This window comes from Apostichopus japonicus, chromosome 21 (assembly GCF_037975245.1).
Source record: "Apostichopus japonicus isolate 1M-3 chromosome 21, ASM3797524v1, whole genome shotgun sequence".
In the NCBI taxonomy this organism is placed as follows: domain Eukaryota; kingdom Metazoa; phylum Echinodermata; class Holothuroidea; order Aspidochirotida; family Stichopodidae; genus Apostichopus; species Apostichopus japonicus.
Window position 1 is genome coordinate 2,698,984 of NC_092581.1, and position 27,206 is coordinate 2,726,189.

A 27,206-nucleotide genomic window follows, 5' to 3' on the forward strand; every position below is an offset into this window, starting at 1 on the left:
TCCCTGTTCCAACATGCGTATAGAATAACGTTTTACTTCAGTTATTGGGGACCAGTGATAAATTGCTCTCACCGAGGGCAATAAATAAAATACAAGAAAGTACAAATTAGAGTTTTGAATTTATTGTGGGTTAAACAACTTCACAAAGCACAAGTGCATCGCGACAAAGCAAAATACAAGGAAAACGTTAATTTTCCCTCTGACTTATAGAAACTATACCATGACAGCTTTGTTACTAAACCTAACAAATTACTAACATCATATTCATTAATACTGAAATTGATTTAAGAAACAAGAGCCCAAGGGCACTGTGGTTCCTTGCTTGGGGTACATGACAATACACATAATATTATCAAGCAAGATTGGGCTCAAATAGTCCAAGTAATTGTGGTCCTACATGTACCCATAAAGTAACCAACACTATAGCCAACACTTTTGTGATCACAAAATGTGATCAGATTTTTTATCAAAAGGCACTTTTGAGATCTAAATATGGCGTCGAAAATGTAAGAACTATAAGGTCCGTACAAGCGGGTCAACAGATATGATAACATTGGTGACCTCAGATGACATGACCTTTAAGTTTGACAATGTTGCACCACCCCATTCACAACTTGTCCCAAAATATCAACCGTGTCACACCTTGGCATTGGGATTTATGTGCATTAAATGTCTAAAAATTAACTTTGAACTTGTATACATAACTTCACACAGAAAGGTCACCGGGAGGTCATCCATTTGACATTTTTGATCGGTTAGACCTAAATAGAGCATCAAAACTGTAAAAATTCAAACATTTTTTTTTTGCCCATTTTCTCCACCCAAAATACTAGTTTTTTAACATTAGCTGACCTTTGGTGACCTTGGATTACATGACCGCTAAGTTTGAAAATATTCCCCTATATCATTTACAACTTGTCCAAAAATATCAAGTATCAACCTTGTCACACCTTGGCACTGGGAGTTATTGCATTAAATGTTTGAAAATTAACTTTGACCTCGTATAACTTCGCAAACGAAGGTCACACAGGGGTCAACTAAATGTCTGAAAATTAACTTTGACCTCGTATAACTTCGCACCCCATTGTCAACCCATTGACATTTATGATCAGAAGGTACCTTTAACATCGGAAATGAGCATCGAAACTGTAAAAATCCACAAAACACGAAAAGGTCACCAGAGGTCAAATTTAGGTCAAGGGTCACCTAGTTGCGGGTCGACAACTGGATTACATTGAAGCAACTCCCAACCCTAACGGACAATTTGTTCTCAAGTTATTGCAAAAATACTAGTTTTTTATCATTAATTGACCTTTGGTGACCTCGGATCACCTGACCGTTAAGTTTGAAAATATTCCCCTATACCATTTGCAACTTGTCCCAAAATATCAACCGTGTAATACCTTGGCACTGGGAGTTATTAAACTAAATGTCTGAAAATTAACTTTGACCTCATATAACTTAACATACAAAGGTCACCTTGGGTCAACTTTTTGACATTTTTGATCGATGAGACCTAAATAGAGCATCAAACTATACAAATTCAAACATTTTTTCTTTGCCCATTTTCTCCCCCCAAAATACTAGTTTTTTAACTTTAATTAACCTTTGGTGACCTCGGATCACATGACCGTTAAGTTTGAAAATATTCCCCTATACCATTTGCAACTTGTCCAATAATATCAACCATGTCACACCTTGGAAGTGGGAGTTATTGCATTAAATGTCTGAAAAATAACTTTGACCTCGTATAACTTCGCACATAAAGGTCACACGGGGTCAACCTATTGACATTTATGATCAGAAGGTACCTTTGACATCTGAAAATGGCATCAAAACTGTAAAAATCCCCCAAAACACGTAAAGGTCACCAGAGGTCAAATTGAGGTCAAGGGTCACCCAGATGCGAGTCGACAATTGGATAACATTGAAGCAACTCCCAACCCTAACGGACATTTCGTTCTCAAGTTATTGCAAAAATACTAGTTTTTTATCATTAATTGACCTTTGGTGACCTCGGATCACATGACCGTTAAGTTTGAAAATATTCCCCTATACCATTTGCAACTTGTCCCAAAATATCAACCGTGTAATACCTTGGCACTGGGAGTTATTACACTAAATGTCTGAAAATTAACTTTGACCTCATATAACTTAACATACAAAGGTCACCTTGGGTCAACTTTTTGACATTTTTGATCGATGAGACCTAAATAGAGCATCAAACTATACAAATTCAAACATTTTTTCTTTGCCCATTTTCTCCCCCAAAAATACTAGTTTTTTAACTTTAATTGACCTTTGGTGACCTCGGATCACATGACCGTTAAGTTTGAAAATATTCCCCTATACCATTTGCAACTTGTCCAAAAATATCAACCATTTCACACCTTGGAAGTGGGAGTTATTGCATTTAAATGTCTGAAAAATAACTTTGACCTCGTATAACTTCGCACATAAAGGTCACACGGGGTCAACCTATTGACATTTATGATCAGAAGGTACCTTTGACATCTGAAAATAGCATCAAAACTGTAAAAATCCCCCAAAACACGTAAAGGTCACCAGAGGTCAAATTGAGGTCAAGGGTCACCCAGATGCGAGTCGACAATTGGATTACATTGAAGCAACTTCCAGCCCTAACGGACATTTTGTTCTCAAGTTATCGCAAAAATACTAGTTTTTTATCATTAATTGACCTTTGTTGACCTTCGATCACATTACCGTTAAATTTCAAAATGTTCCCCTAACCAGTTCACAACTTGTCCCAAAATATAAACCTTGTCACACATTGGCACCGGGAGTTATTGCAGTTTTAATATTTTGGGTTTTTGGACCACAACTGACCTTTGGTGACCTTTGTGGGCACCAAAAACAATAGGGATCTTCCTCTTACTATGTGCTATCCACCCACCAAATTTGATCATGATACATCTTTTCCTTATTGAGATATCGTGTACACAAGCCAAGCGTCACATACACACACACACACACACACACGCCAAGTTGAATGCATAGGTTCCTTGCTTTGCAAAAAGCAAGGAACCAACAAAGCTTTAAACAAAAAGAAGACACCGTCCCAAAATGTTGTATGACATGAATATTTATCAGTGAGTACTTACAAATTCCATACAATTCAAGAAATTTCGACGATCGGATAATTTAATCATTAATTAATCATATAGCCTATAGGCTACAGAAAAGGAAGATTTTCAATATCAACGATTTTTTTTAAAATCTTTATTAACGCAACTGGCCAAAGGACAGCGCTTACAATGGAAGCTCATATGATTTAGGATGATCTAGGATTTTATAGAGAAGAAGGGTCTGTGAATATAGGCCTTTGTGAGCTCGAATTCAATGATTGGTTTCAACAACAGTTTTTACCATTGTAAATGAGTAAGGTAAAAAAGTAACGTCCATGGCGCGCATAAAATCAATTAGTCTACTACGCAAGGTTGTGCTTAAAATAAAATAACTTCTTCTGAATTTCAAGCTGTGAGGTTGAAGAGAAAGGGAGGGCTAGGGGTTGGGTTAATAAAATATCCCCTGGATCCACACCTGAAAAGTGAGGTTGTAGCTCTTGCGATGTATTCAGCAAACTACCACATAGGGTCTTCCAGATCTCTCGTCCTTCTAAATACTTGCTTTATTCCGATTGATAACGCATTGCTCTGATCCGAGAGGAAATGTTCTCGTTAAGTTTTCATTGCCATCTTCGGTCACAACCAAGAGGTCATGTTCTCTATAGCCTCCAGCACCAGCCGTTCCTATTGGAATGGTGATCATGGGTTCCATAGAGAGAATCATACCAGGCTTTAAGACTGTCTCCACGTCTTCTCGTAATTCTAATCCTGGAAAGGTAAAATAATGATAACATATCTTCACATGTCTATACAGTTGAAAAGAAGTAAATCTCATTTTTCTTGTAAATAATCGAAATTGTTGATGAGGGTGTGGGGACGGGGTGTACATATATAGGGGATAAGCGCAGCCCCACACTGCGCACTATTTGGTGATTTATCGGAACATTTTCTTTTACTCAGCGCGGTGTGGGGGTGCATTGGACATACTGTGGTACACTACTGGGAAGATGAGGGGTGGTGGTGTGTGTGGGGGGCGGTTAAATGATGGGCGGGGAGTTACATGAACGTACATTAACATCCGAAAGTGTAACAAGCTTAAATTAATCCCTATGAACTTCCGTCTGTGTGTGTCGGTTGCATTAAATTTATAAACCCAATTCTATACTGTTCACATTTAGTATGCAATCAATTTGACTAAGAGCAACAATAGACTGCTTATTAAAGTTTTAGCTAATTATACCTGCTTCTCTCCCGTAGAATGTTGAAATAACTCCAAAGGAGTGACCGTAACCAAAGCTTCGATACTGCAAGAGATTGTGAGGGCGGTATAACTCATTCAATTCCGTCGCTACGTCACAGCATCTTACCCCAGGTCTCACCAGTTCCAACCCACGTCGATGAACGGTACAATTTATATCCCAAAGTTCAAGATGGCGGTCACTTGGAATGTGGTCCATAAATAAAGTGCGTTCCAGAGCTGAAAAATATCTATAAACAAAGAAGTAAATAAATAATAATATATTTTTTTTATATATGTTTAATCTTCAATCAAATTAGTTTGATATTAATCAATTGAGACAATTCGTCTTGTTATATAGGAATAAATACTTGCAGCTTGTATACATATGATGAAATACATTGTTTATAGATAGAAATTTGCATAAAGTATACACGGAATGAAGGTTGTTCTCTTTTGTCGGGTGGGAAGGGAGACGAAGGGGGGGGGAATCGAGAGAAAATTGCTATTTTCACTTGTTAATACATGATCACATGAAATATGAATCTTCTGCTGCAGAAGTGATAGTGATGAGTAATGAAAGGGATTAAGAAAAGTGTCAACGGAATTATCATTTCGCACGGAGTATTAAAAGAATGAAATTTCTTCCTTGGCTTACGTGAGTGTTACCAATCCAATCCATCATTGACACTCCCATCGCCGCTGACATCATCGTCGTCATCGCCATCATCATGATCATCATCATGATCATCATCATGATCATCATCATGATCATCATCATGATCATCATGATCATCATGATCATCATGATTATGATCATCATCATCATCACCATCACCATCACCACCACCACCACCACCACAACCACCACCACCACCATCATCATCATCATCATCATCATCATCATCATCATCATCATCATCATCATCATCATCATCATCATCATCATCATCATCAAATTTGCCATCGTCGTCCTCATCATCACCGTCGTGATCATCTTTGTCATCGTCGTCACTATTGGTATCATCTCTCATCGATCTTCGTCATCGTTACCATCATCATCGTCGTCGTCACAACTTCATATATGTCGTCGTCATCGTCATCAACATCTTCATCAAACGCCGTCATCAATATCATACACATCGTCGTCAACATCATACATGTCGTCGTCAACATTACACATGTCGTCGTTATCGTCGTCAACATCACACATATCATCGTTATCGTCATCAACATCATGCATGTCGTAATCAACATCTTCATTAAAGTCGTCATTAACATCTTCATCATCGTCGTCAACACCGTCGTCGTCAGTGTCATCATCATCATCATCATCATCATCGTCACCGTTCTCATGATAATGATCATCGTTAATGCCAATGCCACAACTCCCACAACATCAGCACTTTTATATTTTCTTATATAAGGCCTCCGCACATGAAGGCCCTATACATTCATGAGCGATGACAGCACAAAGCAGAAAATAAAATTACCCAGCAATCATTGGAAAGCAGTTTAATACAATGATATCTCCCGACTTGATTTTCCGACTGGTGTTAGCGTTATGAGCACAGTCGGTGTTGGTAGCGCCCGTCTGACACCATGACCATGCTAGAAAATAGGGCGAAATGAATATTCATGAAACATTAATACATGATTCGACAACAATAAGTATGTAATATGCAATGTAATAAGATCACGACATTTTATATGGATGAGATTAATTCACAAGATGATTTTTTGTTGGAAAAATGAAACAGCAAATTACGCCTGAAATTAATCACATGACATTGTTTAATGCATCATTTATCAGGAAACTTATGACAAGCGCCTCGCAACGCGGCGTTATCCGTTCTTTACATTCATTGGGAATAGGTGGAATATATTTGTATGATTTCCTTTGTTACTGTTTGGTTTCTTCTCTTTTCGGTGGGTGGGGGTAAGGGGATGGGGGGTCTGATCGGAGGGTGGGGGCTGGACCTGGCCACTCACTCAAAATGGTGGATATGTTAAGCTTGCGTAATTTAGTTTTCTGTATCGCAAAGTCAGAATGGATGAAAAGCAAATCTTACTATTCATCAGTTCCACGTTTGGGAAAGCCTTCGCAATTTCACCAACCATTGCTTGAGTAGATCGGAGAGCGACTTCGTATTCACTGACACCTACGTCACAAGCGTCCATGAAAACAGCGCCACCAATCTGTGCAATGCGTGCACCCTCTTTCGTCAAAGCAATTTCCTCTTTTGATTTCACCATCCTCATTTGCATACAAGGAACACCGACATCCACCGGTTTTGCACCTAGGACGGCTGTTTTGAGTTTCTCTAAATTGTCTGCTGAAATGTGATCCATTTCGACTCCGATCCGACCACGAGTGGCACCGAGTTCCGCCTGAACTCCCCGCCAAAAGTTATCTTTATGCCAGTCGGTGTATAACAAGGTGTCACCGGTAGCAACGCGCCTCCATGGCAGTCCACCGTCTACCAGTGGTGCAATACATTTTACCTTATCCATGGTAACGACGAGACCGAACGCACGCCCCATTTGGCAATACAAGAAGTCGGAAAAGTAATTGATATTATGCATGGACGTAAAAAGGACGCCCTCAATAGATTGATCCTCCATATGGCGGCGTAAAGCAGAAATCCGTCTGTCCATTTCAGATTTGGTGAACGTTGGAATAGCCTTTTTTTTGTAGAGAGAAAAAGTACAATTTGAAGATATTCATGAAAGGAAATGTCACTTAGAAAATGACACTAAGTTGTACTAAACAATCGGTCATATCTAACCCCCCCCCCTCCCTTTCCCCTTATAATTCAAAGACAAATTATAGCCTATACTGCTCTGTTTAATTCATATGAAGTGTTTCTTACACTTTATGATAATCACTCTCTGAAGAATGATCACATTCGCCTAGCATCTTATATGCAAATTAGATCAGTGGTACCGGCCTGGTGTGACGCTGTTCGCGGCCAGTGTCATAAGGGTAAAAATACAAGCGTTATCAGATTAACGAAACTACCGACATTAATTCTTCCATGTTTTCACCCTCAAAACTCGGAAATGTTTTCTCGTCCGTTTAGTTCATACCAAATCGGAGTTCCATTTTCCAATGAGAATGCTCACCTATAAGCTTCTCATCATGTGTTTCGGGAGTCAGTCCCAATAGGCCTACAAGAACAAAACACTGAAATCGGCTCTCCTGTGTGGCAGATTAGAATACCTTCCAGAGTATATGTATAATAATATCTGAGCCAAACCATATTCTTTGAACTTCATATAAAAAAAAAAACCTGTATGACATTCAACACCGGTATTTGTTTATTAATATTAATGTTTTGTCGTATTGGGTCTTTGTTTTGCATCCGAGGAACTGGTCTTATTGCCTGTGTATTAGACTGTCTAATCCAGTCACTTTAACTGATGAACCTCAGCTGTTTGAAGGGTCATTACTCAAAATCAGAAATGGTACAACAGTATAAAACCTCGGCTGGACAACATTGCTTCATAAACGTCTAAAACGTATAAAAACAAATCAGTTTTGTGTGTTCGCATATCGCGCAAGCAAGTTTAAAATGGTACACTTACGCCATTGCTCAACATACCTTCTCCGGTACCTACTATACCTACCTTGGCTCCATTGTTCATTGTGGTAAGTTTTGGTAAGTCGTCTGTTGTCACCGTTGACAAGAGCTGTTTCCCGACAGTAACCGATGCCACTGTAACTCGTTCGGCTGAACGTCGCATCGACAATATGGATGCCAGTCTGCCACGGTATGAAGTCCACATCGTTATTGTTGGTTAATTCTGTGACTGTGAAACAAGTTAAAGGTGGGATCGCTCGTAACTTCCTCGTTAATTCTGTCCTTCACACCAACCGATTCAAAAATAATATCAATACTACCCTCTACAGGTTCGTCGCTGTTGTTTCGTAATTTCTCAGCAATCCCGTATTTACGGCTAGTAAGCAATAAACGGGTTCGGTTACTTGAACGGTGGCCTTGGGGAAATTCCTGCATAGTTTCTTGTCTGTGGCAGTGTCAGTACAGGGAGTTGTTATGGAATAGCTCCCAGGTCAGTAGTATGCGGTAAATTATTACGTCGCGTTTCCGTGTGTGTCGTATGATACAAAACTCTGTGGTTTGTTTTACGTGCATAACTTTTCACAACTATTGGGCTGTAGTAGCTGTACAGTATAGGTGTAATAGTTTGACCAGGGAGCTGCTACTCTAGCGGTTCTCTGCTTTTACTCTTTTAGGCCCACATGGTGAACAGTCGAAGTCCTAACTGTTCGGATGCCCTGGTTTCGTAGTTGATTCACTGATTTGGAAAGCTCTGCATGCTTTATGCTGTATCGAATATCAGAAGTTTAGCCTATAGAAGTACAGTACTATTTTACTTTAAAAAACCAGTGTATTCCAAACCTTTACAGATGCGCCAGTCTTGTACTAACCTGAGTAAAGTATTTGAAATATTGCAACCTCAGTTGCGAGCCGACATTCTTTCACAGCTCAAGAAACTTATAGTGAAGTTTATGTCTGATACATTGACTCGTGTCACAAAAAGGACAGACGCGAATTAGTGAAAAAATTGCCAAAAGTGATTACATTGGGTATCAAACGTATGGTCAAGTCCGTCATATGTGAACAATTGGTATTTCAGCCACTTTAGGTATTAATTACACATAGACACAGTCACAACTTTCATTGTATTTTATACATAAATTTTAGTTATATATCAGGAGGATTTTATGTCATAAACCATATATAGATAAATATGTATATTTAATTATTTTTGGACTCCTGACAACGGGCCCTTTAGGCGATCACAGAACACTTGCCCAAGCTGCACCCCATCCTCCTAGCCGGTGCACGTAAGCCCTGTCCTTGCACCCCTTTGACCCGAATTAAAAATAAGGAAATTTGAACGGAAAAGGGAACGAAAATACGTTGCCATAACGGGCGGCTCCACCCTCTTTAGAAAGGATTGGCAAAAAGGGAATAAGTACATGAACAATAAATTAAAAGTTATTTCCATTGAAAAGTGACTCGCTGAACATCGGCAGTCAAAGCAAGCAACTTTTTTTTTTCTAAATCACGTCAGTTTATTGCTTTCCAGCGTACTGTACTCCAGTATTGATTATCCTGCCTCTTGTTCCGAACGGCTCCCAAAGAAATGCCAAAAAGTCGGCAACGGGGTTGGGGTGGGTTACCCAGCCCCACCATGGGGCACCTCATCACGACTGACTCGAATTACAACTCGAAACTATAACTCAAATTGCATTGAATTTAAAAAAAGAAAGAAAAAAAAAGCTGTCTGCATGGCTCATACTTATCTATACTATTGTGTGACCATATAGGCGTACAGGCTCTAGTCAACCAGGAGGGACACTGGGGGGGGGGGAGCTTTTTTTTCTTGCCACAGAAAATTAAACATTGCCCGGAAGTTCCTAGTACGATTAATTCATTTCAAACTTCGACTACAATGAAGGACAAAGAGAACCATACTGTATAGGCCTATGCCTGACTATAAGATCATTGAACCATCACGAACAACTCCGAATAATCTTCCATTTGCCGATTCATGACACTGGGAAGTAAGGGGTGGGGGGTGGGGCATTCCATTTGATACGCAAGTATAGTGAACTGTCACCACAACAAAGGTGTATAGCTTGGGACTAGCATGGGGAGACTTGTCAACCTTGTGAACATTTTTTAGGGGGGTAAGATGTAAGGGGGGGGGGGGAGTCGGCAAACTAAAACATACAGGGTAAACAGAGGGAAGGAAAGAGGTCAAAAAAGAAAGAGTGAAAGACAGAAGAAGGGATGGAGGAAGAAAGTAAAGAAAATGTGGAGATGGAGGTTAGGGGTAGAGATAGATATGATATGAAATACAGAGAAAAGAAAACCAAGAGCAGAAAATGGAGATCACTGGGATACTGTCAAATACACAAGAAGAATATACAATCTCAATACTGGAATTAAATAATGCACCACATAAATACAGCTTATGACATCAAGAAATCAAAGGGGAAGGATATAATGTTTCAAGGATGCTGGAAAATAAGACACAACAGAAGATGATCATGGTTTCTGATCTATTAGGCTTCTTCTCCCTACTGCTACAAGGATGTAAGAGACCACAGGGACTCACACAACTCTTTAAGTTGTGATGACCTCTGACCCTTACTATGCCTAACTGTTATGTTGCCAGGAAATAAATACACCAGTGCATGAGAGGAGGTGAGAGACAGGACTGATTGATCGTGTCTATAGGGGTGTTTAATATACATGTGATTCAAGAAGATAGATGTAAAATGTAGCATCGTTTGAACACTTCAAAGGGGACCCCTTCCCCACCCCCACCCCACGTTCAAATCATATCCCCTCCTGCCTCCTGGCAACGGATATGAACACCAGTATAAATAAACCGATACAGATATTTATACCCGCTGTTTGTGTAGGCCTATATACAATAATACAAAGCTGGCCATTCTCTGATTGTTACTCCTTGATTGAATTTCCCCAACCTTGCCCACCTTGACTTAGAGGGTGGCCAAGCTTCTGATTCACAGTCATAGCTACTATCGAACAAAATGGACGAAAGCAATTTATCTCAATCTGGTGATGCAGATGTATCAATAGCTGCTAATCCAACGTGAATGTCGCACAACCTGTCAATAAAAGTCTGGGAAAAGTGCTTGCCCCTGCCATATGTATGATCTCTTTTGTTCAGGATCATGTAAATGTGGCAATGTGTATTTGTATGGTCTGAGGTTTCTCTCCCATGCTGCTCCATATCTAATCCTACTGGTGACATTGGACAGAACATGGCAGATGGCTTCTTGAGAGGTGTTGAAGTAACTGGATCAGAAGTATCTGTAAAGATTACATAAAACATTTGTTACTAGATTGCAAGTATCCTGCTATAGCTACTATGGCTGTGACTAAAAATATACTTTTGTTTAGAACTTATCACACTTTTGCAGCACTGGAAACTGATATTTCAATTTAAATGGTGTCATTGAGTTTAGAGGACATTGAAGTAGAAGATATTGAAATTACAAGTATGTTGGTGAAACCAAGACCACCCTCAATAAGCAGTTCTAGTCACAGGTCAACACAATGAAAATGGAGACTCCAGTCGGGGAACACTTTCAGTTCCCCAATCATACCATTTAAGTAAGACATGTCCCAACAGGTAACTAAATTCGTAGACTAACCATCTCAGCAGTAGCCATAGTACACCACAGCAGAGATAGAGAGAGTGGACGGAATGCCTTAGCACCATTCAACTGAATGGGCTCAATATACAAGAAGGACATGACTAACTTACAAAGGCGTAGGGGGCGGGGGGGGCTGCAGCCCCCCAACCAAAATTTTTGGTGAAAATTCGGGCAATATGCTGAGAATTTTTTGGGCACCTACTTAAAAAAAGAATAATATGCAGTGTGTTTTGCACATTTTTTGGTGAAAATTCGGGCAATATGCTGAGAATTTTTCGGGCACCTACTGAAAAAGGATAATTTTCAGTGTGTTTTTCACATTTTTTGGTGAAAATTCGTGCAAAATGCTGAGAATTTTTCGGGAACCTACTGAAAGAAGAATAATTTGCAATGTGTTTTCCACTTTTTTCGGTGAAAATTCCGGCAATATGCTGAGAATTTTTCGGGCACCTACTTAAAAAAAGAATAATTTGCAATGTGTTTTTCACTTTTTTTGGTGAAAATTCAGCAATAAGTTGAGAATTTTTCAGGCACCTACTGCAAGAAGAATATTTTGCAATGTGTTTTTCAATGTTTAAACTTACATTGTTATGATCATTTTTGTTTTACAGATTCCCCAATAATTTTAACCAATATGGAAGGCTAATACAGTAAGACTCAAAATGATTGTATGTTATTGGCATGTGATGTACTAACCGATGAATGCCTATATGATATGCACAACTACAGGTTGATCGCGCGCGGAGCGCGCGAAAATTTCGGTTATATTTTTCGGGCAAGTCGTTTCAGCCCCCCACAAATCAAATGAGGCTCCTATGCCTATGCTAACTTAATCCTGCTCCATCTCTGTATTCTGCCATAGTTCATTCCCCCCTCTCTCCTTCTTAATCCTCGCTTTGTACTCCAAAGTTTATCTAAATACCTCTGCTTTCCCTGACTCCTTTTGTTCAATACACCATTAACTTCTTTCTTTGTGTTCACCATGTCCTCTCTGTTCCAGGCTCTATTGTGTCTCTTGAATTACCTGTTACTAGTCAGTTTGCCTCTAAAGAAGATCCTCATAATATCAGGCCCACTGACTTTTATATAAATTCTCATACACATGTACGCTTTTTAGTGGATGAGCAATATGCTACCATTTTTTTCTTTTCTTTAGGAATTTAATGAGAATGAAATTGTATTATTTTTCTGATCACATCAGATCAGATATAAGATTAGCACTGCTCTTCCAGTCTGTTATTCATGCAAGGATAAACATATAAATTTACCTTCTCCTTTCTGAGTGTCAACTGAGCTTTCTGTGGTGACAGCTGCTGAGAATGCCTCTGTTTGACTTTCGGCATCCTTCTGGAAAGATGCATTTGACACCTGTTCAATGAAACAAAAAAATTGTCCGTAAATCATATAACTGAAATAGTAATTTTACTGTACACCCCAAGCTTAATTGTATGCGTAATGAATCTGATAATGACCAAATCATTACAAACAAACATGTTTTTATCATACTTACTTACCCAAGAAAAAATATGAAAGAGAAAAGTAACAAACAAACACTTTGGCAGATTTCAATAATAACATATTGTTAACCCACAATGATTTAAACCCAGATAAGGATGATATATTCTTCCATACTCTTCTTCAACATATCCTAAAACCGTGGTACCTTTCAAGAAAATTGTGAGGATAATTTGTGTTGCCCAACTGCTTGCTCAACAACCTGAGCTCACATGTCAATGTACAATTTACTATGTAAACTTCCTGTCTAAGTGAACTGATTGGTTTCATATCACTAAAAGATGTCCAGTCTTTTGATCAAAGTTTGATGTACACTCATTATTTACCTACTGTGTAAACTTCCTGTTTATGTGAGCAGTTGGTTTCATGAGTGAGAATTGAGATGCTAGCTTACTCCATGACATAAGCCCACCATTGTGAAAAATTCCTGTTTACATGCATAGCTAGTTTTCAGACTACCATTAACGCTAGATTACTCTCCACAAGAGATAGTTACGGTCACCAAATTTAATAGATCATAATTTTTGAACACTAAACATCAGATCATTTAGGGCTCTTAAAATGCAATCTGGATTTGGTTGCTAGGCGGGGCCGTATCCTAGCAACCAAAAAGTTTTACAATTTTTTTTTGCCCAATTTCATCCTTTGAGACATATTGCAAGACACCATATCAATTTCAGGCAATTCTGAGAGGGTGGGCGTGGAGGCCACTGTTGATTTGGCATGGATGGACCCATATATAAAAATATGATAACTTATCACAACATTATAGCATTAGGCCTACACAAAAAAACTGGTACTTTCTTACCTCCAGGCATGGCAATATAAAGGTTTATATAGGTGTAGCTATATGTACTAATATGTTCCCTCAATTTGTGAGGCTAATTTACCTTAGTTCTTGCATAGCAGTTGGGTTCCTTCAAAAATCCCAAACGCAGAAATGTACACATGATTGAGTCAGTAGATAACATATACACCCCGTTGCCCAAATGAACCATTAAAACTTGATTGCATATATGCTGGCTGTGGCTGACCTTAGAAGTATAGTTGCATATGTAGCGGTGTGAAAACATGTGAATCAGTTAGGAGTGATTCTAAAGTATTTATGTAGATGCATTATTTTTATAGGAAAAACTGCAGGTCCATGTGGTTGTACTTGTACAGCACAGTAGGCCTTCCTCACTGGTGCATATTACAAAATTAGGGGATGCAGTTACTTTGAACACTAAATTCAGATACTTATTACTATACTGTATGCCTTAGTTCTATATATGCCTAGTTAATTATGACTGGGCAAAGATGAGGCTTCAAACTTCTTTCTTTTTTTCAAATGCTCATTCACAAGAATATCTTCTTCAAACAAGGACAGCTGATAACAATTTAGAACCTGGAGGGGGTGGGGGATGAACAGATCACCTAGGCCTAGTGGTTAGAAAATATATTTCCATCAATTTGTTGCGGCAAAAAAAGTTTAATTTTTGGTGATGAGAAGGCCCAGCTTTCCATTGCATAAATATGAGTCAGTCTTCTTTAGAAAGGATACTTCCATTTTTAACTGTATACAGTATCTTCATGACAAGCATTCACAAACAGTGATGATGCTGACTCAGTAATACAACTTACTGCTATTTTGGGCTAGGATAAGTATGGTAAGGTTAGCATACGCTAGGCCCATTGGAAAAATAATGAATGATAGGCCTAGTTACATAGCCTAGGCATATCAAATCATGTATGTTACAAATACAATAGCATACTAGACACTGCCAAGTTCGAACACCTAAGCCTTAAAATACCCCAAAACTCCTAGCCTAGGCCTATACCTTCATTTTATTGACAAATATATACGTACATACTTGCACATAGGTCATTTTGGAGAGGAAATAACCGTATCTTCGTAGTTTTTAGTGATATTGGCTTTTGCGGCCTGACTTTAGAATCCGTACCATATGAATGTGCAAGCTTACTTCGAATCGGCCGAAGAACAACTGTATAATCCGCTTTTGCTTGTAGGTTATCATGGTGAAATCGTGTATTTCTTAGGGGAGTCCGAACTTCGCAGTATTCTGTACTTCGCAATACTGATAGGCTATACATGTAACCTAGGACAACTACTGTACCCTATACAGTTTTAGCCTAGCTTAGCAAATCATTACCTTTTTGTGTGATCCTGAAGCAAATGTCCTGCGAAATATACGTTGCTGACAGAAGTCAAATCATAGACATGTTTGTAGAGTTCTTTCTCCATTTGCCAGCTTACATAGGAACGTAGAAGATAGATCTTCGTGGCATCTCTTCGTCGCTGTTGTTCCTTTGCACTGCTGTTTTTGTCAGGTCCATGCAACAAAGGCCTTCCTCCACTTAAACCTACCCTACGCTCGTTCCAGGATAAGGTCGTTTTATTTCGCCCGATTCTCCTTGCCCTGATCCTTTTTCCATGATTGTCACAATACTCTAATCGAATGTATTTGGACGAAAATCGTACAGTATTCTTTACTCAAAAGGCACACAAACAACAAACTATCGAGGACGAAAGTCCTATGCGGTAAACAGTACAGTAAACTGAAATGCTGTGTTATAACATTATGTGTGCATGGGTACGGGCTTGTTGCGCATACGCTTGCCTGTGCTATTCACTGATCTAAATTTGCCACCGAGGTCACGTGATTAATAGGGGTCCCAGTAAACCTCGCTGAAACCTCGCAGAGCCGTATATAGAGATACGGCTCTGAAACCTCGATAATGCCAGCGCCCTCAAAAAAAAGTCTACGAGCGATATCGCCTTTAACAAACGGTAACTTTACGCATAGGCCTATCTCTCTCTAGATATCTCTCTTCCATGTATTTGATATCTTGTTTACGTATCTGCCTTCCAGTCCAGCCTTTGTGTATTGAGCAGGACAGCCTTTGATATCATCAAAAGGTTTTATTATGTACACCCTACAAGTGGTACCGTTCATGTTCGGATTACAAAGGTCAGAACGGTAGACGACATGCCGGTGACCAAAATTACTGTTCTAAATGGTACAAGAAATGACGCCACACATGCTTGATACTTGTGCAATGAATCAACTGCGCTCTCTGCTAAGATGTAAGTAACTGGATAAACGACCATGGGAAGCTTGTGCCATGCTGGGGGGGGGGGGGGGGGTGGTGGTATAAGGGATTGGAAGAATATACTGAGTTTGAACATTACATTTACTATACGGCCCACTGATCTGTACACTAACTGTACAGATCACTGATACGGCCGCATGTTCAGTGCGTATGGAACGCCATTTTAACATTTATTCAACAATTACAGATATCTAATTCATTTTTGGATATCTCTAATTTATTTTTTCAGATATCTCTAATCCATTTCCAGATATCTCTAATCCATTTCCAGATATCTCTAATTCATTTCCAGATATCGATAATTTAAAAAGTATTTGAGATACCCAAAATTGAATGAGAGATATCGGGAATATAATTAGAGATATCCAAAATGGAATTCGACATATCTCGAATTCATATTAGAGATATACAAAATTGATATATAGATGTCGGGAAGACAATTAGAGATATCCAAATTTGAATTCGAGATATCAAGAATTCCAATTAGAGATATCCAATATTAATTTCATATATCTCGAATTAAATTGAAGATCTAATTATTGAATACATGTTAACATGGCGTTTCATAAGTGCGACTGCGAGGAACACTTGGGTGTCGTCTGGCAGGTCCGTGACCTGTTTACAACAACAGTGTCTAAATCAAACATTAACACAGTTTCAGTTCATACACGCTACTGCGGTAGCGTGTAAATTTCAGACTGTGGGGTATGGAACGCCGACAAATACAACCAAAAAGATGTGTGACTGCACAATCAGTTACTAAAAATAATGGTCCTTTCGGCACTCCATAGTAAGGAGCTCAGCGACTGAATGTTCAGACAGACACACAGCTATTAACAGAATACATTACAGCAGGTAAGGCAATTTAGTGGCATATCAGTACGTAGTTTATGAAGTTTGGTACAACCAAGGAAAGGCAGAAAAGAGCGCAGAGCGGGAGGGAGGCGGGGGGGGGGGGGAGGGAGGTTACAGGGCACCCCTAACTCCATCGTCGGTCAGACGAAAGTTTTTCTGTCGCTGGGGTTATAACAAAGTCAATCGATGAAGAATTGAACGACTCCATGGGCCCAGGACGCCATGAAGGCCGAGAAGATCTCCCCTCGCTTTTCAACCAAAGAGTATTCATTAGCACAACCGTATGGAAAGCCGTTTTAACATTTAATAAGGAATTTCAGATATCTCGAAATAATTTCAGATATCTCAAATTAAATTACAGATATCTCCAATTTATTTAAGATATCTACAAATAATTGCAGATATCTTAAAATCAATTTCAGATATCTCGAAATACCAGGGAATTTCAGATATCTGAAATTGAATTCGAGATATCTCGAATTCAATTTCAGATATCTCGAATTCAATTTCGGATATCTCGAATTCAATTTCAGATATCTGAAATAGAATTTTGGATATCTCGAATTCAATTTCAGATATCTCGAATTCAATTTCAGATATCTGAAATAAAATTTCAGATATCTCGAATTCATTTTCAGATATCTCGAATTCAATTTCAGATATCTCGAATTCAATTTCAGATATCTGGAATAGAATTTTAGATATCTCGAATTCAATTTCAGATATCTCGAATTCAATTACAGATATCTGAAATTTCCCGATTAAATGTTAAAATGGCTTTCCATACGTGCCATTTTAACATTTAATCGGAAATTTATGCATATGCATTTCAGATATCTCGAATTCAATTGCAGATATCTCGAATTCAATTTCAGATATCTCGAATTAGAATTGCAGATATCTTGAATTCAATTTCAGATATCTCGAATTCAATTTCAGATATCTCGAATTAAATTTAAGATATCTGAAATAGAATTTCAGATATCTCGAATTCAATTTCGGATATCTCGAATTCAATTTCAGATATCTCGAATTGAATTTCAGATATCTGAATTAGAATTTCAGATATCTCGAAATCTATTTCAGATATCTCGAATTCAATTTCAGATATCTCGAATTCAATTTCAGATATCTGAATTAGAATTTCAGATATCTCTAAATCTATTTAAGATATCTCGAATTCAATTTCAGATATCTGAAAATAAGAAACAATTTCAGATATCTAAAATTCCCGATTAAATGTTAAAATGGCTTTCCATACAACCGTGCCTTTAGACCGAACTATAGACCTAATTCATGATCTCAATATGGCACAGAATGCATCTTTTGATTTCTTAATTTTACAATTATTTTCTGGGAAAGTATGCCCCCAACTTCCCGTCATTTTGTGTTTATAAAAGGCAAGGAAACAAACTTTTCCTTTCCTCAAGTTTCGCCGAAAAATCGGTCAATATTCATAAAAATGAGAACAAGTTATTTTCCGTTTTCCTTCATATCATTTATGGGAAATAAAAAAAAATCAGTTGCATGATTCAAAAATACATTTCAATGAACACCTTGGTATTAGAAAAATGCAGATTTAATATTGTAAGGCACTGTCGTTACCCCAATCAGAATTACTTGAAAGCAGGGCTTGAATTAAGGATCGAGAGGGACAGTGCAACTTTCTTTTCTCTAGGTAAGTTAGAAATTCGCATTGAATTTTCATTGAAATAGAGGGCAGCATGGCAATCTTTCAACTTTTCAACAAAATAAAATAAAACTGTTAGCAAACTGCTTATCCACTAGAGAGCCTGTGTAATAGAATGTGTAAAAGTAAGTTGGCCTGACGTTTCGATCCTAGCAGGATCTTCTTCAGAGGCTAAATGACAAGTTACAGTAACAGAGGGGACAAAAACACGCACAGAATACAAACAGGTTAATGAGCACGGTGAATGTGTTCACCGTGCTCATTAACCTGTCTGTATTCTGTGCGTGTTTTTGTCCCCTCTGTTACTGTAACTTGTCATTTAGCCTCTGAAGAAGATCCTGCTAGGATCGAAACGTCAGGCCAACTTACTTTAACACAACTTTTCAACAAGGCACCAAGCAATTATCAAACATCTGGAAATGACACACCAGTGCTTTGAGACCTAACGAAATGAGTGAAAGGATTACAAAAACGGAACGATTCAGTTGCTTTCGGTTAATTTCAAGCCCCGCTTGACAAATATTAATATGTACCGTAGTCTCTCAAGTAAAACAAACATATTAAATTGCGTACAAATCCAAGTTAATTATCATATTAATAAACATGATACTCCAAATTTATGAACCTGTGTTATAGCAATAAACACGATGTTATCACAAATCTGGAATCAAATTGCTGGTATTAACCTTACACTAATACTATTAAAACACTGTCACACTCAATTTTTTTTTTTTTTTTTTGGTTCTGGCTATACTTTGGTTTCGATTTATGAAAATATCAACTATTAAACTATTATGTTGGAATTTATTTGTATGAATAGATGCATGATTGATAACTTTGTGCTATGACTATTCACAGTTTTATTACTTATCACTATCAAAGCAGAACACACATGGTACAGGTATCTGTGAACAAGAGTACATAATGATTTATATGATTGATGATAATATTAGATTACTTCATACATAATGGTTATACTTACTAGCTATACAAGATTCATTGAAAAACATAATATTCTAGCAGAGAGACGTTTCTGACAATTGTAGAGTTTTATTCTATTTGCAAAGGTAATGCTAACTATGTGCTTAATTTTCTCTCCAAATATAACTCCAGGTTTCAGTTAACATGCTAAATGATATAATTTGTGTAAACAATGTTGGAAACGTAGTGGTCCGAGCATTCTTTAAGGAACAATGAGGCATAGACTGTGCAGAAAAGAGTAGTAGCACTTTCTGAATTTAACAAAATAATTTACTTACAAAGTCTTTACCATTTGTTGTCATATCAAGATGTTATGTGTGTGGATTATTACCTAGTGAAGAGAAACAAAACCTAATGCCATTCATCAGATACTAAGTCACACTATGCCATAAGAGAGGAAAGAAGTTTGGATGAAAATATGTGCATATTTAATCCCACCCCCCCCCCAAACAATTTTGACTAAATCCAAAAGTAAGAAACTTCATTAACCCTAAAACCGTTTTTGTCAAATACAAAAATAACCTCACTGACCAATTGCAAAAATTCTTTGTGCATAATTCTTGAAGCTTGATTTAATATTTTTAAGGATTGTTTTGAATGGCAAAGTCGGAATGAAACATCTGAATGAATTTTGAAACAGATTTTCAATTGATAAATTATGGATAAAAATATGTGCATATTCAATTCCCCCCCCCCCAAGCAATTTTGACTAAATCCACAAGTAAGAAAATTCATTATCCCTAAAACCAATTTTTCGGATACAAAAATAATCTCACTGACCAATTGCAAAATTTCTTCGTCCATAATTCTATGAGCTTGAGTTAATTATTTTAGGATTGTTTTGAATGGCAAAGTCAAAATGAAACATTTGGATGAACTTTGAAAAAGATTTACAATTGATAAATTATGGATGAAAATATATGCATATTTAACTCCCCTCCCGCACAAGCAATTTGGACGAAATCCACAAGTATGAAATTCATTATCCCTGAAACCATGTTGGTTGGATACAAAAATAACCTCACTGACCAATTGCAAAAAATTCTTCGTGAATTTTTCTTAAAAATGTAAATGAATAGGGGCTCAAACTACTGCAGATTACTTTTTGATGACATTGTGCTCCGGCCCAAAGGGGAATCCTGTGATATCCTCGTTACCATCCTCAGTGATGACTAGAATGTCATGCTCTCTGTAGCCTCCTGCTCCAGCCGTTCCCTCTGGAATGGTTATCATGGGTTCCATGGATATCACCATGTTAGGCTCTAAAACTGTTTCTACATCTTCCCTTAGTTCCAAACCTGTTCAAATTAAGGCGGAAAAAGAAAATTGAATTCTTAAATTTCCAGGAGACTTTACGTCTTATATTTGTTTTTCTGACCAGTTAATTCCATTAATTTTTTCTTCAGTTCAGTTTTGACTTGTTTTTTTTTTTCCTGGGGGGGGGGGGGCATTTAGCTAGACACCTATTACAGATATTCCCGAACAATCTTGTGGTAACAACCCATAGTTTTGCAGGTGTGGCCTCAGAGAAAGAAACGTCAACACTTAGCCTGGCCTACGACACTTTCAGAAACAGATGTACATGCCCACCAGCCAAACTGTACCTTTAAAACTTAGAGAAAACTGTGATTTCAATTAACTGTTATGGCAAAAATATCCACTATCTTTGATGTTCTTTTTGGTTCTTGGGAAGTTGGGAGGGAGGGGGGGGGGTGCAATACAAAAGTACATTTTCTAGAAATGTTCAAGATTATTCCAACCCTTTGAAATAGGAGAGAAGGTGCCTTTAGTACCTGCTTCTCGTCCGTAGTAGTGACTGAGTACGCCAAACGAGTGGCCGTATCCAAAACTCCTGTACTGGAGAAGATCGTTCTCCAAGTACATCTCGTTCAGCTCTGCGGCGATGTCGCAGCATCTCGTCCCCGGTCGGATCAACTCTAGGCCTCTGCGGTGGACTTTACAGTTGATCTCCCACAATTCCATGTGTCGGTCGCTAGGCACATGATCTAGAAACAGGGTGCGTTCCAGGGCAGTGTAGTAGCTGTGGAGTTTGATCACATTTAGAGAGGGTTAACAAGTGGAAGCAAATGCTTATCATCATCTTAAAAGAGGCAGTCAATTTCACCCTCGACCATTAAAGGGGATATGGCAAATGGCAGGCAATGTCAAACTTATCAAAGAAGAGAACTATTTCATTCTGTTAATAGTGACAAAACCACCCTATGGATATCTTGTCTCTAACCCTAGATATATGCTTGATTGAATGTAACCTATTTGAGTGGTTGCAAACCTTGCCTTAGTCCGGTCACCCTGGGGTACCCCACGATGGGTGACCCCAACCCCCCCCTCCCCCCGAGATAGCTACTCAGGAAAATCAACCATTACCATGGCAACTGTTGCTATGACAGCTGACATAGCTGTATATGGCCCAACTGGATAAAGGAACTACGATATCCCATCCTCCCTTTGGGAGCCATGAGATAGTAAATTACCCAGAAATCATTGGGAAGCAGTTCAAACTCAGGATGTCACCTTTCTGTAACCTCCGGCTGGTGACTGGATTATGGGCCCCATCTGTATTGATCCCAGATTGAAACCAGGTCCAAGCTAGCGAATAAAAAGTCAACAACACATTGAACTTTGAAATGCTATGTCACTGTGTTATAAATTATGTTATTTACTTCAGCCATTTTATGGTTAGAATGGGATGAGAGAGTTCTCCGGATGACAAGGATGAGACAGCTGGTCTCTGTGAGGAAGTTATTGCTGGTAGACGAGGTTTGCAGCCCTGTCCATAAGAGCAACCCAATGCCAGAGGGATTGTGGGCATAATTCATTTCTTAACTTTTATCGGGATGTTCTGCTGGCAGGCATTGTGACACTCATATTAATAAAAGAAACACATTTTCTACTTTCTCAAACCCCAATCTCAATACTTTGTTCCTCACTCTAGACGAGGCTGTTTGAATGTGAACTAGTTTGATTGGATAAACTCTCCCCTTCTACAAAATGTGGATCATAGTAGGTGCTCTGTGATGTCATTAATGGTAAATGTTCTTCCAATGTTTTACTCTCATGTTATAAAACTGGGTTTGTTTTTTTACTTTATTTCCCCCTTAGAATGTGATACATATACGATACATATAGTATGTTCTCTTCACTTAGAATTTAATGAATTATGCTAACTTATTTATAAGAAGATTATTTCCTATGGAAAAAATAAATTTTAACATTTTATGCAGGAAAAATAAATTTTCAGCTCAAGTACGATGATGATATCACTAAACCTGCTTGTTGCCAGATGCATTCATAAACTTACAATGTTCAGAGGTTCCAAATTTGCATATTAGGATGTGGTCTTGACCATAAGCTGCTGTAAATGTCCAGCAGCTTTGTCAAATGGTGAACTTCAGACACTGGAATATATCCCTTTTAATTCAGAGACATGCTACCCACAAAAAATATTATGAAAGGCTACTGACAGTGCAGAGGAAGGTTAGTCGTCCAACAAGAAGGACAAATATATATATATAGATAGATATATATATAGATAGATATATATGGTACTTACTGTCCATCAATTCTGCATGGGGGAAAGACTTAGCAATTTCACGGACCATAGCCTGAGTGGAGTGAAGAGCGACTTCGTGCTCGCCCACGCCGACATCACAGGCTTCCACGACTGCAGCACCCCCTATGTCACAAATTCTAGCACCTTCCTTGATATGGGCGATCTCTTCTGCAGATTTAACCATTCTCATCTTCATGCAAGGAATGCTGATATCGACGGGTTCCATATCCGGAAGGAAATTCTTCAACTTTTTGGAGTTATCTAAGGTCAAGTGATCTGATTCGATTCCAACTTTCCCCCGGACTCCATCGAGTTCTCGTTTCACACCCCGCCAAAAGTTATCTCTCTGCCAGTCGGTGAAGATCACATTGTCTCCCACCGCCGTTCTTCTCCAGGGTTGTCCCCCGTCGATCCCCGCGGACAAGGTGGTGACTTTATCCATCGTTACGACCGCACCGAACGTCCTTCCGAACGAACAATACATGAAGTCCGAATAATAGTTCACATTGTGTACTGACGTGAACAGTACAGCCCCTATAGAGTTTTCCTCCATGTGTTTCCTTAGCTTTGAGATTCTGCCATGCATTTCCTCTTTGGAAAAGGTATTTTTTACCTGTAATGGAAAAAAAATAGAAAGAATGATGATGCAGTTCATATTTGACACTATTAAATACATCCTAGAAAAAATTGGCATCAGAATAAATCCAGGAATTGATCTGTCAGTGAAGAAGATAATTGGCTGGGTCAGTTTTACAAGTTATAATATTTCATATTATATAGACAGTTCTAATAAACAGAGGGTAAACATTACATGGACTGTCTGTAGGTTGATCTGTCTGTAAGTTTGGTTTCCAAATACTGTAAGAAATATTGCCAAAATTTTTTAAAACTTGTAATGAGTCTTTCGTGATTCCTAGCATAATCTAAAAGGAAGGGGAGCCCTTCAAAAATAACAAATGAAAACAAATAATTAATGAAAAGAAAAGAAAAACAATACCATTATGTATGATGTGGGCCTATCTGCTACATCCACTTGAAATGCTTCAATGTGTATTCCTACAACATATAGCAGACATCCTGGATGTTCCTTTGATTAGGTTGTCTGAGGAGCGGTTTTGTGACAAAAATAATGTCCAATGAAAGCTAATATTGGGCTTTGATACTCTTACAGGAAATGCACTGGCCATCAAAAATCCCATTCATGAACGATTTTACAATTTCTCAATTATTTCAACAAATATATATACCTTGACTCCATTTTCCATCCTCTTCAGTGAGGGCATGAGGTCAGCTGAAATAGAGCTCTTCTGAGCAATAGGAATCCATTTTGTTTTCTGTTGGGTCAACCTCTTTGCAAGAGTCTTCAATTGCAAAGTTCTGAACATATTGCCTTTTTTTTTTAGATGGTACTGATGATTGAAGAAAGAAAAAAACATTTAGAGAACAAGCACAGGAATGGGGATCATCGGGAGAGGTAGAAGAAATGAAATCAGAAGAGGGTTGATGGGGAACAAATTATATATTTAGGTCCACCATGCTATAAGTGATATGTTGCACTGAACAGTTCATGTACAAGTACTATGCTCGTTGTACCAATAGTTATATTCAGTCCCTAAACGTAGCCTAGGGTGCCATTGTAAGTTTCAAAAGGACTATATAGTATAAGTTATAATATAGGCCTAGGTCTTATCTAGCACACATTTTATTTTAGACTAGAGCCTACAGTACTAGTGTCACTATGCATGGGCGGCGATAATGGAGAGGGGGGGGACGGGGGGACATGTTCCCCCCAATATTTTAGGTGGCATAGTTTTTTCTGTGGCTATTTAGAGCATATTTTTTTTATATCGCTAGTAATTTCAAAATAGAAAATGCTTAGATGCAACTTACAAGGCCTGGGAAGTGCCATTTCCAGCGATCTCGCCAACTCATGGTGGCGTCACGCTTAGATAGTATGCCAACAAGCTTCGCCCCTCCCTTGGCAAATTCCTCGCTACGCACTTGTCTAACCGTGTCACAATTTGTTACTAAATATCACCAAAAAACGACACAGACTTTCACCGAGAGTACTTAGTTTTTACTTATTTTCGAAATGAATTAGCTAGACGGACCATGGGCGCAGATCCTGGTGGGGACAGCAGGACGCGTCCCCACCAACTTTTTCAGTGGTGGGGACATGACATACCGTGTCCCCACCAATTTGTCTTGACCAAACGCTGCATTGCAAATTTCCCTGTATGGAACTTTGGCGCAGTTTGATCCAGCATTGTGCAAATGACATGCAGCAATTCTCACTTTATTACATTTATCCACAGTTGTTAAATTTTGGAAGGAAATTGCATTTGCGGCAGTCTATATTTGTTTTCTGGGAGAGGACCCAGACCCATCGTATACAAAAGTCTACTTGGATTATTTGTCCCCTGATTTTTTTTTCTGCAGACGCCCATGTGTTTCCCCCATCTTAAATTTCTAAGCCATGAGGTCTCAAATTTAAGGAGGTTTTGGAGCATTATTGGATCTGGGAAGTGTTATTTCCGGCGATCTTGGAGGTATGTTTGCCAAAAAATTCTTGTACGCTACACGCGAACCAATGGTCGCGCTCCGCTTAGATAGTATCAGAGAACAGATATGCGTCCCCACCATTATCCAAGTCTGATCTGTGCCCATGAGACAAGCACAAACAATTTGGGGGATGTATTTGCTATGCGCCTGCACCCAAGCAAATGTCCCCCCCCCCCAATATTTGAAACAAATCGCCGCCCCTGTTACTATGTGTATTTCATTCACTGTGTGGTACAGAGCAAAACAGGAGATATCATCATACATAGGCAAGTACAGTTACCAAGAATGATATGTAGCACAAACTTTCATCTTAGTCCATGCACAACAACGTGACGTGACACGTAACCTACGGTACCGTAACTACTTTGTGCTGGTGGTACTGGTAGCCTAGGCCCATTATTAAGTTATGATAAAAAGTAGGCCTAATGTCACATGTAGAGGCTCCATGTTTAAGAGTAAAACTAAACGTACTATAATTCTACTTTTAATAGTCAATAGATGTGTGTTCGTTTAAAACATGCACATACCCCCCCCCCCCACACACACACAAGGTACACCCACAAAAGCGAAAATAACTTACGCGGTTTACACGAGGTGCAGCTTTGCGTGAAGTGAATTTCAATAGTGGAACTGGTACTATCAGCAGTCAATAATTGCCTTGATAACCCTGGACATCAAATTTACAATGACTATTGTTTACGCCGACGACCCTGGATTGTTTGTAAATAAAATATTTTGTTGGCTTATGACGTCACATGGTGTTCAGCTCACAATTACGTACGTTATACCATGGGAGACTGTTTTACCTCCAGGATTATACTAAACATCTCGGGGAAATAATTACACACGATTCGGGTGATTGGTCCCTGGTAAAGTCTGATAACCAGATGTGGTATTAAAGGTCTGCTGTGTAGACCCCTACTATGGCACGCTGTTATGGAAAAATTTCTTGAGATTACGTAATCGAACTGCCTTGGTCGTAAAATGACCTCTTTTTACCAATTAGTCTGCAACGCCTGCCACATATTTTTTCTTGTTTATGAGGGTCTTCGTGTTTACGCTGTATCAGTGGCGTAGGAAGGTACTTTTCAGTGGGGGGGGGGCTGAAGACTGATGGCCGGCCTGGGGGAAGGGTCTAAGGGGAGGGGGTGTCCCCCTCCCCTTTGGAAATTTTTTGCATTTCCAGGTGGCCTCAGATGCAATTTGGTGCAATATAGCACACTTCAACACCCACTCCATTTTGTAAATAATTTTGCATTTTCACCTGGACTTAGATGCAATTTGGTGCTCCAAATGAGATTTTTTTTCTCATTTGGAAATGAAAAAGGGGTTTTCTGACTTGAGAAGCGGGGGGCGGAATGATACTTCCG

The 27,206-nt window shown here is 38.7% G+C and overlaps 2 protein-coding genes across 5 annotated transcripts in view; both read right to left on the reverse strand.

Moving 5' to 3' along the window:
* Window positions 1-106: 106 nt before the first annotated feature.
* The window catches only part of LOC139962473 (creatinase-like), a 33,557-nt gene continuing 6,457 nt past the window's right edge, over window positions 107-27,206 (reverse strand). Inside the window, exons 1-8 of one of the 3 annotated variants that reach the window (XM_071962465.1) lie at window positions 15,796-16,003; window positions 15,217-15,759; window positions 12,817-12,916; window positions 7,954-8,136; window positions 6,396-7,008; window positions 5,817-5,934; window positions 4,327-4,574; window positions 107-3,854 (exon numbers count right to left, since the gene is read on the reverse strand). In XM_071962465.1, coding sequence (XP_071818566.1) covers window positions 3,637-3,854; window positions 4,327-4,574; window positions 5,817-5,934; window positions 6,396-7,008; window positions 7,954-8,112 — 1,356 coding nt within the window. In that variant the 5' untranslated portion in view covers window positions 8,113-8,136; window positions 12,817-12,916; window positions 15,217-15,759; window positions 15,796-16,003 and the 3' untranslated portion in view covers window positions 107-3,636. Of the gene's footprint in view, window positions 3,855-4,326; window positions 4,575-5,816; window positions 5,935-6,395; window positions 7,009-7,953; window positions 8,137-12,816; window positions 12,917-15,216; window positions 16,004-27,206 lie in introns of those variants that run through there. The other 2 variants (XM_071962463.1, XM_071962466.1) reach the window with 2 other exon arrangements.
* On the reverse strand, window positions 19,409-26,889 carry LOC139962474 (creatinase-like). 2 transcript variants are annotated; one of them, XM_071962467.1, is made up of 6 exons: window positions 26,417-26,889; window positions 24,522-24,683; window positions 23,275-23,887; window positions 22,196-22,310; window positions 21,497-21,744; window positions 19,409-21,001 (listed from the first exon to the last, which is right to left on the reverse strand). In XM_071962467.1, the coding sequence occupies exons 2-6, from the start codon at window positions 24,657-24,659 to the stop codon at window positions 20,802-20,804; spliced, it is 1,314 nt and encodes a 437-aa protein (XP_071818568.1). In that variant the 5' UTR covers window positions 24,660-24,683; window positions 26,417-26,889; the 3' UTR covers window positions 19,409-20,801. The 2 variants fall into 2 exon arrangements, with proteins under 2 accessions (XP_071818568.1, XP_071818569.1); XM_071962468.1 differs by lacking the exon at window positions 26,417-26,889 and adding an exon at window positions 26,308-26,412.

Excerpts from the sequence above, each read along its gene's own strand:
- LOC139962474 (XM_071962467.1), bottom strand. The coding sequence starts at position 24,659 with ATGTTCAGAACTTTGCAATTGAAGACTCTTGCAAAGAGGTTGACCCAA. Across the intron at positions 23,888-24,521 it reads GGATGGAAAATGGAGTCAAG|GTAAAAAATACCTTTTCCAA; the intron begins GTATATATATTT and ends TTTCCATTACAG. Across the intron at positions 22,311-23,274 it reads CCATGCAGAATTGATGGACA|CTTGGACCTGGTTTCAATCT; the intron begins GTAAGTACCATA and ends TTTATTCGCTAG.